Source organism: Malurus melanocephalus, unplaced genomic scaffold (genome assembly GCF_030028575.1).
Source record: "Malurus melanocephalus ecotype Western Australia unplaced genomic scaffold, MMel_1.1 scaffold_23, whole genome shotgun sequence".
NCBI classification, from domain to species: domain Eukaryota; kingdom Metazoa; phylum Chordata; class Aves; order Passeriformes; family Maluridae; genus Malurus; species Malurus melanocephalus.
Window position 1 is genome coordinate 99,956 of NW_026623255.1, and position 17,138 is coordinate 117,093.

Below are 17,138 nucleotides of genomic sequence, written 5' to 3' on the forward strand. Positions count from 1 at the left end.
GTGTCCACTAAGCAAAATAGAAGCTCCTCCTGCTTGTTGCTGGCTCCCGTTCAGAGGCTTGTCAGGTTCACTGTGTGGTCGGCTGGGAAAGCCTGAGTTGCAGAAGAGAAAAAAGATTGAGTCACCTGCAGAGGAAAAGGGTAGGTAGCTAGAGAAAAAAAAACCATACAGAGCAGGAGAGATTTGTGTTCCCAGTCTTTCCCAACCTGTGCCAAGAAGGCATGGGAGGGAAGCAGTAGATTAGGAGCAGGAGAGAAGACTCATGCCTGCCTTCCACACAYGGGAGACACTTGCTGCCTACCAGGTTTTAATGGTCAACAGCCACCTCCATCCTGCATTCCAAAGCACCAACAAATAATGGATTGAGTTTATGCAAAGGGGACTCCAGGAGTTGCTAATGGAGTGGTTTTGCTAWAATTTATTTGGAAAGTATCTAAAAGAGTTTGAGCCCAACACTAGGACTGTTGTAGCTAAAAGCGTGTTTGGTTAATCTCGATGCCTTTAAGGGTTAGTTTTAAAAGTACCTTTGTCAAGTCTGTTGTTCTTAGCCACAGACACCAAAGCCAGTCATAGAGTAAGTTAGATGGGCCTATATCCAAACCAACAACTTCAGAAATTCAAGTGCAGAATCAATAACTCTGTGTATTTCTTGACATTTCCTGGAAATCTGGTATTTCTGAAGTGTACGGTTACATCCAGTTTRATCTAATTCCCTCTTGCATTATTGTTAATCAAGAAAAAATATTTTTAGAGGTAAGACATGGTGAGTGTATTTTTAAACAGCAGGTAGGAATTAGAACTTTCATCCAATTATCCACCAATAAAAAAGAGTGTGATTTAAATGCTGTTGTAGCTGTGTCTCTTTAGTAGCTAATATTCAGCAGTTTGAGTGCACAGTAGCATAATGCAGCATGCCTGTATTAATTCATCTGTAATAGCAGGAAAACATGTCTCACTTTCTCCTGAAGTAATAATGTATGTGTTTTCTAGACAGACGTATTGTTTATTTTAACGCTTTCTGCATAATTAGTTCTGTTTGGAGCCTAAAATAAACACACCTAAGAATATAAATGCATTTCATGAGAACATTTCCTCTTAGAAGTTTTTCTTGCTTAATGGAGAATATTGCGATATGGAAGTAATTGTGGGGTTGTAAGCAAAGAGTTTGAAGGACTATTTCACTTGATTTACATTTTTGCCCTGAGCACTGTRGGGAACCAGTGGGTTTGGAACCATTCCTATTTTCTTCATACTRGTTTTATAAAGTTTATTCTAACCAATATTGAGGCAGTTCTCTGCAATAATTATTATAAGAAATAATTTTAGTGAAATCCTGAAGGTGAACACTGTTATTTAGAATAAATGCTAAATTATAATACTGTAATTCAGACATAAATGAGATATCCAGGCAATTTTTAGGAAGTCAGGATAAGGTATTTTAGTAATAATAGTTCCTTGTACTTAAAACTCTTCATCTGTACATGATGAAAAATCTGTACATCAAAGAAGTTATCAAGGAGTGTAAATACTTTATACATTTCATAAAAGGGCTCTTTGAAGCACATAGACTATCAAACCCAAGTTTTCCAAAACAGCTGCCTTGTTGGGCACCTTCATACTGGGAGCTGACTTGAGACACATTTCAGTTGAAAGGTATCAAATGATACCCTGGTATARTGTGTAATAGAATTTACATTGCATTATTTTAATCTATTTAATGAAAGCTTCTGTRGGGAAGAGAGACTATATTAATTTCATATTTAAATATACTTTGATTAAATATTGTCATTTTTCATCCTGCTAAATGGTTTTAYAAGTCAGAACCATACAGTATTTCTTTTCTGCCACAGGACCATCACATCAACTTTCCATAGCAAGCATATAGTTCACTTTGTTGTTTATGAAATTTGGCTTTGATCAAATTAGCAGTCCAATTTGCAGTTTATTTACAGTCTTTATTMTTTCACACCTTTACAGCCCTGCCTTAGTCACGCAGTGCTCAACAAGGATGGCTTTCTGCCTCTCGTCCTGTGACAGCCCGTATTCCACTGTGCCTGACCTGGGGAAAGYCCCTCTGTTGCTAGCAAAAGGTTTTCAGTTTTCCATTTATAGTTTCAGATTATCTGCTATGCAARGAAAAGATCTCTGGTTTTATAAACTTTAAATTACACAGTAAGTTACTTTTAGGTATCTAGAGCTAGAGCTGCTGAAGGACATTTTGGTGCTTTAGGTAGTTAAACTAACTCTTAGGCTTATGTTCCCTGGACTGAATTAAAACTGTGGATGAGAYCTTGGTTCTCTTCCTTGTACTGTGAGACAATCTACAGCCTTCATCTGCTGAGCACTTAGATGTCACATCTGCTGACAAGAAACACAGGGCACAGGAGTGTRTCAGTAATTCTGCYTCAGTCTTGAGCTAAYAGGATCATAGAATAYCCTGAGTTGGAAGGGACCCATAAGGATGAACTAAGTCCAAGTCCTGGCCCTGCTCAGGACCCCAACAGTCCCACCMTGTGCTTGAGAGYGCTGTCCAAAYGCTTCTTGAGCTCTGTCAGGCTGGTGCTGTGACCACTTCCTTGGGGAGCCTGTTCCAGTGCCCAGCCACAATCTGGGATAAAAACCTTTTCTAACACCCAACCTAAACCTCTCCTGACACAACTYCAGGCCATTCCCTYGGGYCCTGTCACTGGTCACCACAGRGATCAGTGTCTGCCCCTCCTCTTCCCCTCACRAGGAAGTTGTAGACTGCAGTTGGGTCTCCCCTCAGTCTCCCCTTCTCCAGGCTGAACAAGCYRAGTGACCTCAGCCACTCCTCTTRCAGCTTTTCCGCAAGATCCTATACCATCTTTGTAACCTTCCTTTGGAAGCTTTCTTACAGCTTATTATCCTTCTTATGTTGTGGCTCCCAAAAATTCACACAGGACTCAAGGCGAGGCCACGTGCAGGGTCACGTAGAGATGCCCAGGACAGGCCAGCTCAGTTAACCAGCATGGAGTAGCCACATCAGTGCTCTGTTTGGCAAAAAATGACGTTATATGTGGCTCTGCAGCATTATTTCCTTTTTGCCCTACAATCATTTAATGTAATACTGCAATACCTTTTGCTCTACAATCATTTAATGTAATAGTGCAATACCTTTTGCTCTACAATCATTTAATGTAATACTGTAATACCTTTTGCTCTACAATCATTTAATGTAATACTCCAATACCTTTTGCTCTACAATCATTTAATGTAATACTGCAATACCTTTTCAAGTGCCATATGCTTTCAAGAAAAGCTCCTGCTGACAGCAAAAATTTTGCGTGAAAGCATGGGGTAGAGATCAAGATTGATGGTGCTTAAGAAAGAGCTGATTTACCAGAGATTGATTGTTTAGTCTGTTGTACGGACACTCTTAGGTTTGCAAAAAAGAAATCCATCTTCTTGTCTCTGGTAATTATACACAAACACTGCATCTAAAAGGAGTAAGTGTTGCAGTAAGTTAGCTGTAGATCTAAATTAGACAATTTATATTAAATCTATACTAACCAGCATACACCATGTAGAGTTACAGGACACAGTGCACTCTCATAAAACAGAAGAGAGGCCTACATGCCTAGAAGAAAGAGACCTGCTAAATCAAAACCACTTATGTAACAGATCCTTTATCATTCTGAATAGCATCCAGAAATTAAAAAAGGAAAGGGGTTACATTTATTAATTGTGGCTTCTGGTTAGGCGATATCTTAAAAACTCCAAACCACTCTCTTACTCTCCAAAATGCCATTTATCCTATATTACTCAACAGAAAAAGTGCTTTCAAGTTCCTCTTAGAACAGAACATATATGTTTGTTTTCACTCCTTACTTTGAAAGTAGTTTTGATTAACCTTTACACTGAGTAGATTATCTAATGATACAGCTCTGACCCAACAGCAAGACTCAAAATCCTGAGAGTGAAGATGTGAAGCTGACTTGTATCAAACTTCCTCCCTTTCTCTTGTACTGAAACACAAAGAGCTACAATGCAATCATTTATGTTAATAGTACTCTTTTTGCATATGATTTTATTTCTGGATGTCTTCTAGATTCAGGAGAGTTTAAATATTCTCTCAGTTATTCAGTGTTGAATAATCCCTGCTCGTACTTTGGTGATAGTTCTTTTCTGCTTTTTCAAGCCCCTTTTTATTACCATTTTACCACAAATAGCTTGAAAAATACAGACTTACTATACCAGCCTGGGAAGGTAAAGAACCAAGGATACCTGTATAAAWCAGTCTTTTTCTGCATAAAGGTGCAGGTGATTTTTTTTCTTTAGCCATCTGAAATGTGGATCAGAACACAGTAAGCAGGTCTGTGAGAACCAACGTGTGTGGTATATTTCTTCCTACTGTTGCAAATATGCACTGTAGTATTGCACGTTAATTAATACACGCAAGACGTTTGCCCAACACTAACTTCGTAGTTTGCAACATGTTCTCTGCTTCTGTAGAGCTGCTTACTGAAGGACTTGCTGCCACCCTCCTGCAGCTCTTTCTCTGTCCTCTAATTGAGCCCCTTTCATAGCTATGATTTGTCTGCCCAATGACTTATAAGTTGGAAAGGCTCAAGTCAGATACGACTTCCTTTTTTTGCTTGTTTTTACCTGAGTGCTGCCAGAAGAAAGAAGGGGTTAAAGCGTGGGAGGATTGYTAAGAAAAAGGGTTTGGTTAGTGGCACACAGGACTGCATCTCACACAAGATAGTTTGTTTATTCTTCTGTAAACAGCAGAAAGAATTATCATCATCATGGTAAGGCAAACAACACTCTCTTTTACTCCCTTTTTAAACTCCACCAGAAATCTTCAGGTTAATACACAGTTAATTTTTTTAAATCATAAAATCAGCTGATCTCCACTAGTTTTATAGAGCGTTTCTTTAACTGACAGATGCTCCTGTTGACGGAAGGGGAGGGGGGAAAGATTTTAGTTTATGGAAATAACTACCTCTGGGGAAGAGGAGATGGGAGCAGACATGCCTTTTCTGACATGCCTGTTCTTTTTCATCTCCCTCCTCTCCTAAATACTCATGTAAGGATCTGTTCCATTTTATTAATGCTTCTTTGTCTTTCCTGAGCTTTTTTGAGAGATTTTCACTTATTTGATTCTGCATGATTTTCTTTCAATATTGCTGTTCTTTTTTAATACATCCAATTTTTAAATCTCTGTGTTTGTTACCTAAGAAATAATATGGGATTTATATATACATCTATGCTTCTCGAGCTGATTATTTCCTTTCCAAAAAATCCATTAAACATGAAGGCTCAGTATTGTCATTAATTTATGTGCGAAATAGTCTATTTTCAGTGTACATTTGAACTAAAAATTTAATTGTACAGGAAAAAAATAAATTGGAAGCAGACAAGTCCTGTTCTCTTGAAGATAGGAAATGTTTCACTAAACTATCCCGACTTAATAGAAAATACGGTATGTGTAAAACTATGACTATTAGAAAATTTATGTTTGTTTCACTTCAGTCTGCTCAAGTCTCACATTCATAGACCCTTGGTTATTCAGGTAAGTTCCCCAATCTAAAAAAATGCATTCCCTACACAAATTGCTCAGGTAAAGCTGAAATGGTTTAAAATCTCGTTATTGCTGTTTATATGCTCTATCTGTGTGGCAGGCAAAGAGTGAGAAGGTTCAGGGAGTGAATTCCATGCTAGATTGGACTTGTTAAATTTAAAGTGTGTTTCCTTCTGTAACTCTAAAGACAACACTCTCAACCTGGAACATGATACACTTAAAAGAAATGCTAAAAAAAGTTTAAAGAGCGCATGCCAAACTCTTGGTATTCGGAAGGMGGCAGTTTGGGAGTTAAAATAATCTAAGTCATAGTTTTCCTAATAGTGACCCCCTGGTTTGTGTTTTTGTGAAGGGTCAGCATGAACAAGGAACAATTAGTACACAGAATTGAAGTAATTCAAATCTATTTGACTGACAGCAAGATAACTGATTAAGTTTAAAAATCATGTAGGTTAACTTAAAATATAACTGCTTTTTCCCCTCAGTGAATCACAACAAGTTTGACAACATGTCAAATGTTTTATTAAGTATATTTTCCCCCATGCTTTTAAAAGAAGAATATAAGCACCAAATCTTTATTTCCATCTGTAACTCACTCCTTCTCTCTCTCTCTGCCAGTAGCTATGGCACTCACCTGTAGGAGAGTATGAAATCTTTCTGCAGGACTTCAAACAATGCTTGAGTGGGTTTTGTGCTTCTCAGACTTTTCTCTCTCTTAGCTTTGATTTGTACATTGTTCCTTCCAGTTCTTCKACTAATATTTTTATGGCACAATTTGCCAGCAATACTCCAGAGGAATTTTCAGCCTCACAAAGCCCGGCACTGTTAGTGTGGGATATTTGAGTCTCAGTCTCTGCAGAATGCCAAAGCCTGAAGAGTAATAGTTTATTTATTTAAATGTTTTTTGCTAAAACAGTTTTCAGGAAGTCATGTGACTGCTAGAACTTCAAGGCTTTCTGTTTCTCATGGTTGGGTGAATTATGATATTGTAATTTAAAGATACAATCATTTAATGTAATACTGCAATACCTTTTGCTCTACAATCATTTAATGTAATACTCCAATACCTTTTTATTTCCATCTCTAACTTCAGATACTTGAAGTTACTGAATTTGTAGGGGTCCTACACTATTAGAATTGTTGAAGATAGAAGGGTCGCAGAGGTTTTCATGTTACTTGAAATTCACTCATTTATGACCTTCTAATGAATGATAAAGCTCAAGCTTAATCTTCAGTAAATGGTGTTTTGTTTTTTTTCCCCTCTAAAGATGAACATATACTGGAAAATAAATTTTTAAATTAAAGAACTGTCCACACTAGATATTACCATGTATTAGTTACCACAAAGTTGCTAATGACTAGTAAAAATACTGCTTTTTTCTCTAATGTGTGCTCTAAAAAGTGTTTTAATTTATGTTCAGCTGACTCAGATGAACTCATCTAAGAAAATAATATCCAATTGATCCCTCAAGACACATCCTGAAGTTTTGATGCAACAAATCGTAGTAGCTTATGCTCTCTTTTTGCTGGAGACCAGCAAAGCATGTTTAATTACACTGTTAAATTAGAGGTTTGGCTCTGGCAACTTACATTAGCTAATGAGAAAAAAGAACCCAGCCAAAAACAGAGGAAATATTTTAATGCTAGCATAAACAGGTATGAATATAAATACAAACAAGATTTACATTTCTTGGTTAAGAAGGCAGAAGCATTTTGCTTTCAGATTAGAACACAGCTTTAAAGGTTCATGCAGAGTGCTTGAAATGGCTTCCTCCATGCTGTCCAAGGAATGGATGGGCAGGTCCTCTAGTTTTTTCAGTTGCCAATGCTTTTGGTCATGTATTTCTCAAGCAGCTAATGTTTCAAGAGTAAGAATACTTGAGCACAAACACACTTAGGAAGCATGATCTTCAGAGCGAGGGTATTTCTTGCCTTGTGAAATCAAACATTTCCATGCAGTGCTCTGGAAGTCAAGCATTCCCCTGCTGTGCTCTGGCAGGCTGGGTCCCACTCTGGAGTCCCTTGAGAAGCTTGGTCTCAGTGCCCTCCTGCACTGGCAATACTGGCTCACCTACATTTATCTGACTTAAAATACAAGCTCTTCAGGGCAAGTACCCAGCCTTTTATGTGTTTTGAAAGAGCTGTATGTAATTAAGGTACTTTGTATGAAGAAATTACTTCAAAACAATTTACACAGGGCAGTTATTTCAAGATCAAGAAAAAAATCTTTAGCCTTGTTCCCCGAGGAAACAAGGCTTATGACTGGACTGGCTTGCTGTCCCTCCTCACTTCCATTCAACACCTTTTGAACTTGTTGGTTGTAGTTTAAACTACATTTGAAAGGGGGAGACATCTCAAAGATAATTAAGTTCCCATGGACTTTATGAAAATCAGTGGCTGGGAAGAGAAAAATCCAGATCCACAGTTCAAATAACTAATTTTTCCGAGTGTAATCTTGCAAACTCAAAACTCGACAGCAAATGTAATAATGGCTGTCAGGTTGATAATGTAGTCCCAATTACTTTAGAAGACTGACAGCTATTTCAATCCAAATATTAATATGCAGGTTGACAACGTAATAAAGTTACATTTCCCATTTTGGTATTCCAACAGTTTTTAGTATGAGAAATATAGTCATACTCCTCATACTTGTAGTTATTATGAATTTTCAGAGAATTTAGTATCATTCCTTAGTAGCTTGCATTAAGTGTAAAAAATTTGTAATTTTTTGCTTATTTTCGCTAGGAATGTTTATTATTGTCATCCTTTTCCTGTAATTAGTTAGTGCCAGTGATACATACATAGAATAAGAGATTAGTAATTGGGCTGCATTACTCATGATTGTTGCATCTGATAGGGAAATTTATAGTTGGTTTTATCACTAAAGCACTTTACCTGTCTGAGCTGTATGAACTTAATGCAGCCCTTAATGTTGCTCTTTACTTAATTGTTTTGGTTCTACTGGTTGAAAACAGCCATGAAAGGGAGGGGGAAAAGACAACAGCTTTCTCATTTGCAGATTATTTCACCCTTTAATAAAACTCAAACCCCAACACAAAAACTTAAGCTTAAGATCATGATCATGGACTTGCCTATTTGAAGGCCACTGGTGGAAGATCACTGTGTGAGGACACAGGATGTGGTTGGTGGTACAGCTGCTTATCAGGTGAATGAGTGACATTGGTTAAGAGAGGTAGGCAAAGACAAGGGTTCTATGGATTTCTGTTTGCTTGCAGTATGATAAGTCAATTCTACYTCTTCCCCAATTTAGGCTTTTTGTGGTTTTCATGTTTTTTACTATTTTTCATGCGCTTGGGCAAGCCTTGCTGCTGCTCATTCACTGGCGTTTAGTAGATTCTATGCCGCTCTCCTGTGCCAGGACTATACGTAGGCTGTTGATTAAGAACAAATAACTAAGTTAACACTTTTCCAGCTGGAAGAGGAAGTGACTCCATGAAAAAAGGTCCTTATTTTCTTCAGTAGCCGGAGGGCCAGACACASCGCGGGCCGGGCACCCTGGCCAGCGGCAGGCGGGTTGACCTGATGTCTCCGCCGCCTCCGCGCTGGGCTCTCAGACGCTCCGAAGTGAGATTTACGTGGTCCTTCCTGTTGAAGCTGTTCCACTTCATATAAGTAATTAAGCGTTAATTAGAAGAGGACTAGTTGAACATTCATTAAACATTAAATACTAATTGAGCGCCCGGGGAGAGCGCAGGCACCATTCGGCCGCGGAGTCATTCTCACGGCGGCCCGGCCGGGGCCGGGGGCAGGCGGGGGAGCCCCGGCCCGGGGGCGGTGTGCCCGGGGCGGCCAGGCGGGGCAGGCGGGGCAGGCACAGTCAGGCGGCACAGACGGCAGCCAGCCGCGCCCGCCGCGGCGAGGTGAAAGATGGGGGTTCATTTCCCCGCAGGGTTTTGAACCCAGATGTTCTTCCACGGGGGCTGTGGAGGTCGGGCGGTGCCGGCCCTCACACACCTTCCCGGGGCTGGGGGGCAGTCCCGCCTGCTCCTCCGAGCGGCCGGCGTCGGGGGGCGGCCGGGTCACCGCCGCTCCACACGCTCCCCCGCCCCGCAGCCGTCGTACCGGGCGGGAACGAGCCGGTGCCCCTTCACAGCGCTGTCCCTCTCCCGGCCCGGGCGCCGGCTCACGCCGGGAGCCCGCACTGCAGCTCGCCGGGGCGGCGGCGGCGCGAACCGCCCTCCCCCAACCCTCGGTGCTTTTCCCTCAACATCAAAGGGCGTCGGTTTTGCCCGGGGCGGCGTTTTGCCCTCAATAGCAAGGCGGCAGCCGCAGCGCGGGSTGCTGGGGCACGTACGGGGCGCGGCGCCCACTCGCGCCCGCCGCCCCCTCCTCGGCCTCACCCGTGGCCGGGGGCGCCCGCGCTTCCCGCTGCCCCGCGGCCCTGGCTGGGGGCCGGTCCAGCGCCGCCGCCGCCGCCCCTCCCTCCGCGGTCGGGAGGGGCGGCCCGGCCAGGTAGAGCCGCTGCCCGCGGCGGGGCGGTGGCTCGGGGCGGGCTGCGGGGGCGGGCCGAGGCGGAGCGCACAGACGGCCGGCGCCGGGGCCGGGGCAGCCGCGCGGGTAGCGGCGGGGTGCGTGGGGCGGCTTCGCGCAGGGACCGCCGAGCCCAGCTGAGCCGGGCGGTGAGTGTGAGGCGCTCGGCGGGGAGGTGAGGTGAGGATGCGGCGCGACCGGCGGCCGATAAAKTCCGCCACGGCACCTTCCTCCTGCTTATCCCGCTTTGGGACGGGGGAGGACAACGGCAGCCTCGGGCGGCTTCACCCTCCTGGTAACGCGTGGGTCGGGGACCGTGACACCTGCGGTGAGATGGTGCTGGCCCGGTTCTCCGCAGCCGTACCTGCGGGGAAGGGATCGGCGGCCGCGGGGCTGCGCGGWGGGCGCGGGGGCTTCAGCGGCAGCCGGCCCGCCCTGGGCACTGGGGGCACGCCGGGCACTGGCGGGGCTCTGGGCCCTGGCAGGCGGTCTCGGCGTCTGCAGCAAGAAACAAGTTAAAAACTGCCGAAATAGGGTCCGTGCTGCCGAGGGAATCCGCGCTCCTCGATAGATCTGRTGCGCCCGAGGAGAAAACACTCGCGATGTTTTGAAATAGACGTCTCAAAACAAGTATTCATCGTACCGGCATGTAGAAAGGGCTAATGTATTAAAATGCAAATATGCATGTGTACTCGGCGATGCTGTTGCGTGTTTCCTGTTTACCATGTTAATTAGAAGTTGTAAGGCAGAAATTCACCAAGAGTAATCCAGGGCAGCATTTGACCCAGTAATGCTCATTGAATGATACAGTGGCTTTCATAATTCTGGGCTTTCTGGCCCAAAACACAAGCCAAACGTTTACTGCATTTCATTAACGAGAAATGTATGAATTGTAAGACAACTTACACCTTTGAAACTATTCTCTACCAGCTCAAGTGTGAAAACTGACTCAGCCAGTGTGGAGAGAAGCTCATCTCCCCACTCTTGTGTTCATAAGGAAACTTTTGACCAGAAAGTTTGTCCCCAGTCTTGCAGGCGCCAAGATGCTTTCCTGTAACATTTTGGGTGACAATAACTAATTGTGCAAAAGTTTGAAGTACAGAACCATCTTGGAATCCTAGTTGTTTTGCAAGAGTTTTGTTTTTCTCGTTCTGTTTTTGTAAGAGCTAGTATTGTTCAGTAAATTGTTTTGTTTCCATTAATTGTGACCTTTTAATTTATAGGTGGTGCTGAAACAAACAAATGTATTACAGAAACAATTTTGCCGTTAACCGAATGTATGTTTGTTTGTTTGTTTGTTTTTGTAGTCCACCTCACACATTCCGGATTCTTCCAGAGAAGAAAATAAAAAGAAACCTGTTTTGGAAATACTTGGAAATTTGTTTGGTACAGGCAGGAGGAAAAATGTCAAAAGTTCACTAGACCACACTTCTCATCATAAGGGTGAGAGGTCAGGTTCTCCTCACGGGGCGCAGGCAACATACTCCAAGCACTTCAAAGAAGGACACGAAGCTCCTCAAGTACAGAAGCAAGTGAGAAACGCAAGTGCCCTTTCTGAGGCAGAGGAATGTAATTTCAGTGGGGAAGTAAGACCGCTGTATCAMGACACAGTTTCAGAATGGAGTAGCAGGGGAGTCTCTTCTGACAGTGAGTGGTCAGCAGATTGGAGCGGCAGCAGTGAAACCATTAAAAACTCTTTCTGTGAGAGTAGCCTGAATGTGGAAACGCTGGGACTGGAGAAAGAATCCGTCACAGATATAAATAATTCCACAACTCCAGATTTCATACAGAGCTTGAGAAATTTGTCTAACGAAGACTTAGAAAAGAGTATCCTGAGCCACAAACAGCTTGTAAACGCGTGGGYGTCTGAGGAGCCTGGGCATGCAAAACCAAAGGATTTGCCATGCGAGTTGGAATCTGCAGTGAGTGAACACACACATTCTTCTGCTAGAGTGTTAACAGTTGATATCTATCTGAGAAAAACAGASGAGCTCCTTGATGAACCTGTGACTTTTAAATCAGAAGAAGATTTGGACACAATGGATAAAAAATCTGCTAGTAAAAGATCTGGAAAACGGAGAAAGTCTCAGTTGTCTAGTGACATTCTGAATGGAGAGAGAAACCAGACTGAGAATACTGCGAGAGAAGAATCTGTTTTTGAGGATGATGCCCATTCTGAGGTGTTCTCAGACAAGACAATAAACTCTGAACGAAAAATGAGGTCTCTTCAACAGACTCCTGAAAGGAATTCCTCTTCCTCTGGCAGTAATCAGGACCTAAAAATTGGATCTGCTCACAAAGGGGCATCTAAAGCTGAAGCTGACAAGGGCAAGCAGCAGATCTCAAACACAACCCCTGCAAGGAGAAGGTCATATAAAAAGAATCAGTCAGATTCTGTACCCATTTCCCCTACTGGTTTGAAGGGTCAGGTGAAAGATTACTCTTCAAAAAGGCAACCTTTAGCATCTCCAGAGACTAACCCAGTAACAAAAAGAACTTCGGTGGAAAAGGGAGCTATACCTGTGGCTTTTGGGGAAGACAGCTTGGAGTCTCCCAAAACTTCTTCGGCTGCTAAGACAGAAGACAATGCCTTGGTGTTTGCTGAAGGCAGAAATGATACTAAGGCAGTAAAGCATGGTAATGGTCCAGATGGAAGAGCTTTCTTGCATACTGATGGGATTAAAAATGGAGACCTGTGTCTGTCAGCTGAGAGACAGACAAATTCTGATTTAGACACCTCGAAGCTGAAGATTTTGGATACTTCCAGAACAGTCACGACAAAGATTAGCCTGTAAGTGACAAACTAGTTTACCTTGTCCTTGTAGCTGTAATTTTGCTTGTATCTGTGTTTAGAATTCCATAGCTGAGTATTATCTATCTAAATTGTTCTCGATTAAGATCTGCCTTAAAAAAAWGTTACCATAATTAAAGCTACCACTTAACAAGCACTGTAGTTTACATGTACTGGAAAAATAATTCACTTTTTCATTTTTTARATGGATATGGAATAATTTCCATTATATGGAATATTTTAACATATAAAAAAGCTGCTCAGTCATCATTGTTGTGGATCRAATTAGCTCATCTATCATTGATCTTAATGCCATTTTTCTCTCTGTAACCAAATCAGGATGTGTTTGAAGATTTTGTATGTGAAAATCTTTGAATAAGAAATGTATTCAAGTTCTSTATGAAACAGCTTAAGTTCTGCTATTATTTTATGAAGAAATATAGGATGCAATGTAGAACTGGATTGTTCAAACGATATGATAAATCACATTCTAGAGATTTGAATACATACCATTGCTTTGTTAAGAATGTGCAGGATTAATAATTTAAATCTTGATGCATGTGACTAACATCGGGTATTTGCAGAATTATGCRTATATTATGCAGGTTTGGGTTTTACACTTGAAGAAATTGTCATCTGTCAAACAGGTGATCAGTGCTTTCCTTAGGATTGTAAAGAAGTGGATGTATTTATGTTATCACTAGTGTGAGGCCAGTGATTGTTTTCCTGGATTCTATTACATTCTCATCCACAGGGAATGGTTTTATCGCATTTTTAATTTCTGTTGTTTGGTTGTCACGGCTGTGTACTGTGTGCTATTGCACTCGTTCTGCTGCGTTCAGCTACAGGTGTYAGAGTGCACTGAATCCTGTAAGCCCACCTGAGGTACACTGAGTGTTCATAATGGTCCTTCTGCTAGAGGGATGGATGTGAAGGTTCAACATCATGGTTTCAGAGACATGCCTGCTTCCAATTACTCTTCCCACATCTGAGAGGCATAGGAGCAATTTCCTTTGCACAATTTGTAATACTATACATCWGAGCTGTTAATTTGTAACTTAAGTTTTAAAAGCCTAGTTCTAAAAGTTAAACGGTGGCATTTTTGCACTTGGTGATGCTTTGCCATCTGGCAATACAGTTCACAGGTCTTAAACTCTGAAGTTTGTATCTTCACAGCTACAAAGGAAAGCTAGCTTTCATATTGTTTTTTCTTTGTGTCATTGTCATTAGTGATCATGAAGTTATCAATGCTCACATAGCTGGATTTYATTTTTCTGTATATATCCTAGGCTTGCTGTACAGTGAATTATCTTTTACTGTACTCATAAAATAACAGACAAKTGTCCTTTCTGAAGGACCACATTTTAATGAATAAGAACCTGTTCTATTTCATCCCATTTTGTGAGGTGTGTGACACTGTGTCTTGGCTTTATCTGCTGCTGTAAGAACTTTAGCCCTGGGTGGGGACTGCCATGTTGCCTGCAAGATTCCTGATGCATCTGATAGCTGTCACTGCACAGTGCCACACCATTTCCTTAGCCAGAGTTACATGCTCAGGTACCCTGGATTCATTCGAACATATGAGCTATAAACCTGGATATGGATTAAGGTGCTGTAAAATGGGAAAGGAAAAGATGGTGCCATTACTAGAGGACGGTATGTTTTTGTTTYCTAGTTATTGCTTTGAACAGATAACTTTTCAGTTTTCAAAGGTTAAAAAATTATTGTTAGGTAGTTCATATGAATTCCTTTCTGGTTGAAAAATGCCCATTTACTCACAGATTCCTCGACACCCTGTAAAATGGATTTTGTATAATACAAGTAGYTTTTCCTTAAAAATGCATGATGTCTGTTACTAATGACATTCTGCCAATTCTGGGAATCAAGTTCTTCAGAATTTCAAAACAGGTCCATTTCTCCAGTCACCTCCAGAAATGTGGGTTTCCTGTAAATAAAGATAGCATTTTCTGTCTTGTCTCCATTTATGTCTTTGTATTGGATAACTTRAAAGTCACAGGATGCTTTACTTCTAGCTTTTGAAAAGGAAACCTATCAGATTTGAGACTAAACTGGGGTTGATGGTAAATCTTAATTGGCAAATAAAACCTCAGGCAGTAGTTGCTTTGATGTAGTTAGCGGAAAACTTGGCTTCAGTTGTCACACTTTATGTTCAGACGTGGATTTGTAGTTGCCTTTGCGTTTAAGCCCACTTGTTGAATTTTTCTGCTCTTTTCACATGCCGTTTTTCTTTGCTCACCTCAATCCGATATTTTGGCATCAGTGTTTTTTGGCAGTAGTTGCATGCTTGATGTGTGACTCACCCTCCGTTTATGACCGTTGGGAGAGGATTAACTGCTTCTTTCCACAGTTTAGCTGCAAGGTGTAGCCAAAGAGAAGGACATTGGTATTTTTCTTGTGTCTGCTTGTTCCTGGCATTGCAGATCAGAAATGGGTAGGAAGAGTCAGTGACACTGGACTGTTTGAAAGAAAGCATTTGCACTGTTAAGGGAATCCATCTTTCAGTGCTCTTCGCCCACAGAAGATGAGAGGCTCAAAGGATACTTAAACAACATCTCCTTTTAAACAAGCTTAGAAACTCAGTCCTTTCAATAAAGCGCATAGTTTAAATTTAAAATCAGTATTTTATAGTGTTGCAAAAAGTGTAATGGAAATATTAGTTAGAGGAGGTCAGCTGTAGTGAATGGAGCTGCAGGGCTGGACTTTCTCTTGCTCTTTGGTCTCAGCTACTTGGCTGCTTCTGGTGTGCAGAAATGCTGCAGAATACAAGATACACRGTGTTGAAGTGGTTGTTTCTGCATAAATTTGCAAAGCTTGAAACTATACCTTTGAGGGGTTAGCTCTTCATTTAAAATAGGTTGTAGGTGTGGCTGGTAAGTATCACTGTTAGCCTGCTCGTGTCAGGGCATTCAGAGAGACATGGAGTTTATGGGGCAGAAACRTGTTGTTGAAATGAATCTGTGTTGTAGCACAAGTGACAGGCCAACAAAAGGGTGATATGGGAATGAATTTGTTAAGATAATTGGGCYGACAGTGGTACCTCTTGAAAACAGAGGTAGAAGAAGAGGATATGTACATTTTTTTCTGATCAGAAAAGGATATGAAAGGTCCTGGCAAACAGGAAATTCAGCACATGTCAGCAGTGCATTGTGAAGGCTAAGCCTGTACTGGGCTCCAGGCAGGAGCATAGCCAGCCGGTCAAAGGACAAGATACTTGGTGCTCATGAGTCTGCATCTGAGTCTCTCTACTGCCTTGTAGCCCTTCCTCTCCTTCCAAGTCWCTTCTGGTACAAGAGAGATGCTCCCAAATTGGAATGAGTCCATCAGTTCGCCGTTAGAAAAGGTGACAGCTCTGGAGCAAATAATGYGTGAGGARAAGCTGAGGCAGCTTGATTTCTGGWATTGAGAGAAGGATACAGGTAGACCTCAGTCATCTCTTGCTACCTACAGTGAAGGCAGAGCCAGATTTGTCCCTGAGCTGTGGAGTGAAGGGACAACAGCCACAGYTGTGAATTGTAACAATGATGTTTTAATGGGATATAAGGCAAAAATAATATACAGCGACAGTGGCTGCCCTGCTGCAATACGTCATTTGGCYCTTGAAGATACTCAAAACTTGGTCAGGCAAAGCCATCAGGAACTTGATCTAACTTTGAAGCTGTCCCTGTTTTGAGTAGGAAGTTGGACTAGCTGATCTTTAGAGGTCCCTTGCAGCTCACATTCATTTTCCAAAAAGAAAAATCATAGAATAATTGAACTTTGAAATGTTTATGAAAAAAACAGTTGTACTTCAAATTAAAACTAGGGCCTAAATATATTTAGTTTTATGCTGTATGATAGTTTCCTCCATACCTTTCCTCTTTCAGGAACCTTTTCCAAGTGTGTTTTATTAGCACCTACCTGAAGTATGGCCAGTCAATTTTAAGTTTGCTATTTTCTCTTTTATCAATCATGCATTGTTTATAAGGGCCTTCCAGTTGTGAACCAGTTTGAATAGGCTGGTAGTTACAGGGAGCCCTGTTGGGAAGTCTTCTCTGAAAAGCCATGGTGATAAGAAGGRTGTGGAACTGTTGAAGCAAATCCAGAGGAGGGCTGTCAAGTTGATACGAGGAYTGGAGCACTTTCCCTGTGAAGAGAGACTGAGAAAGTTGGGGCTATTCAGCCTGGAGAAGATTGCGTGGAGACCTCATAACGACYTTCCAGTATCTGAAGGGGGCATCTGCAGGGAAGCTGAAAAGGAATGCTTTGCCAGGAACTGTAGTGACAGGACAAGGAGGAATGGGTACAAACTGT

At 41.9% G+C, this 17,138-nt stretch overlaps 1 protein-coding gene across 2 annotated transcripts in view; it reads left to right on the forward strand.

The window, feature by feature from the left end:
• The window catches only part of CRYBG1 (crystallin beta-gamma domain containing 1), a 96,369-nt gene that overhangs the window by 41,670 nt on the left and 37,561 nt on the right, over nt 1–17,138 (forward strand). The window contains exons 1-2 of one of the 2 annotated variants that reach the window (XM_057390125.1): nt 4,558–4,772; nt 11,344–12,827. In XM_057390125.1, coding sequence (XP_057246108.1) covers nt 4,770–4,772; nt 11,344–12,827 — 1,487 coding nt within the window. In that variant the 5' untranslated portion in view covers nt 4,558–4,769. Of the gene's footprint in view, nt 1–4,557; nt 4,773–11,343; nt 12,828–17,138 lie in introns of those variants that run through there. The other variant, XM_057390126.1, reaches the window with a different exon arrangement.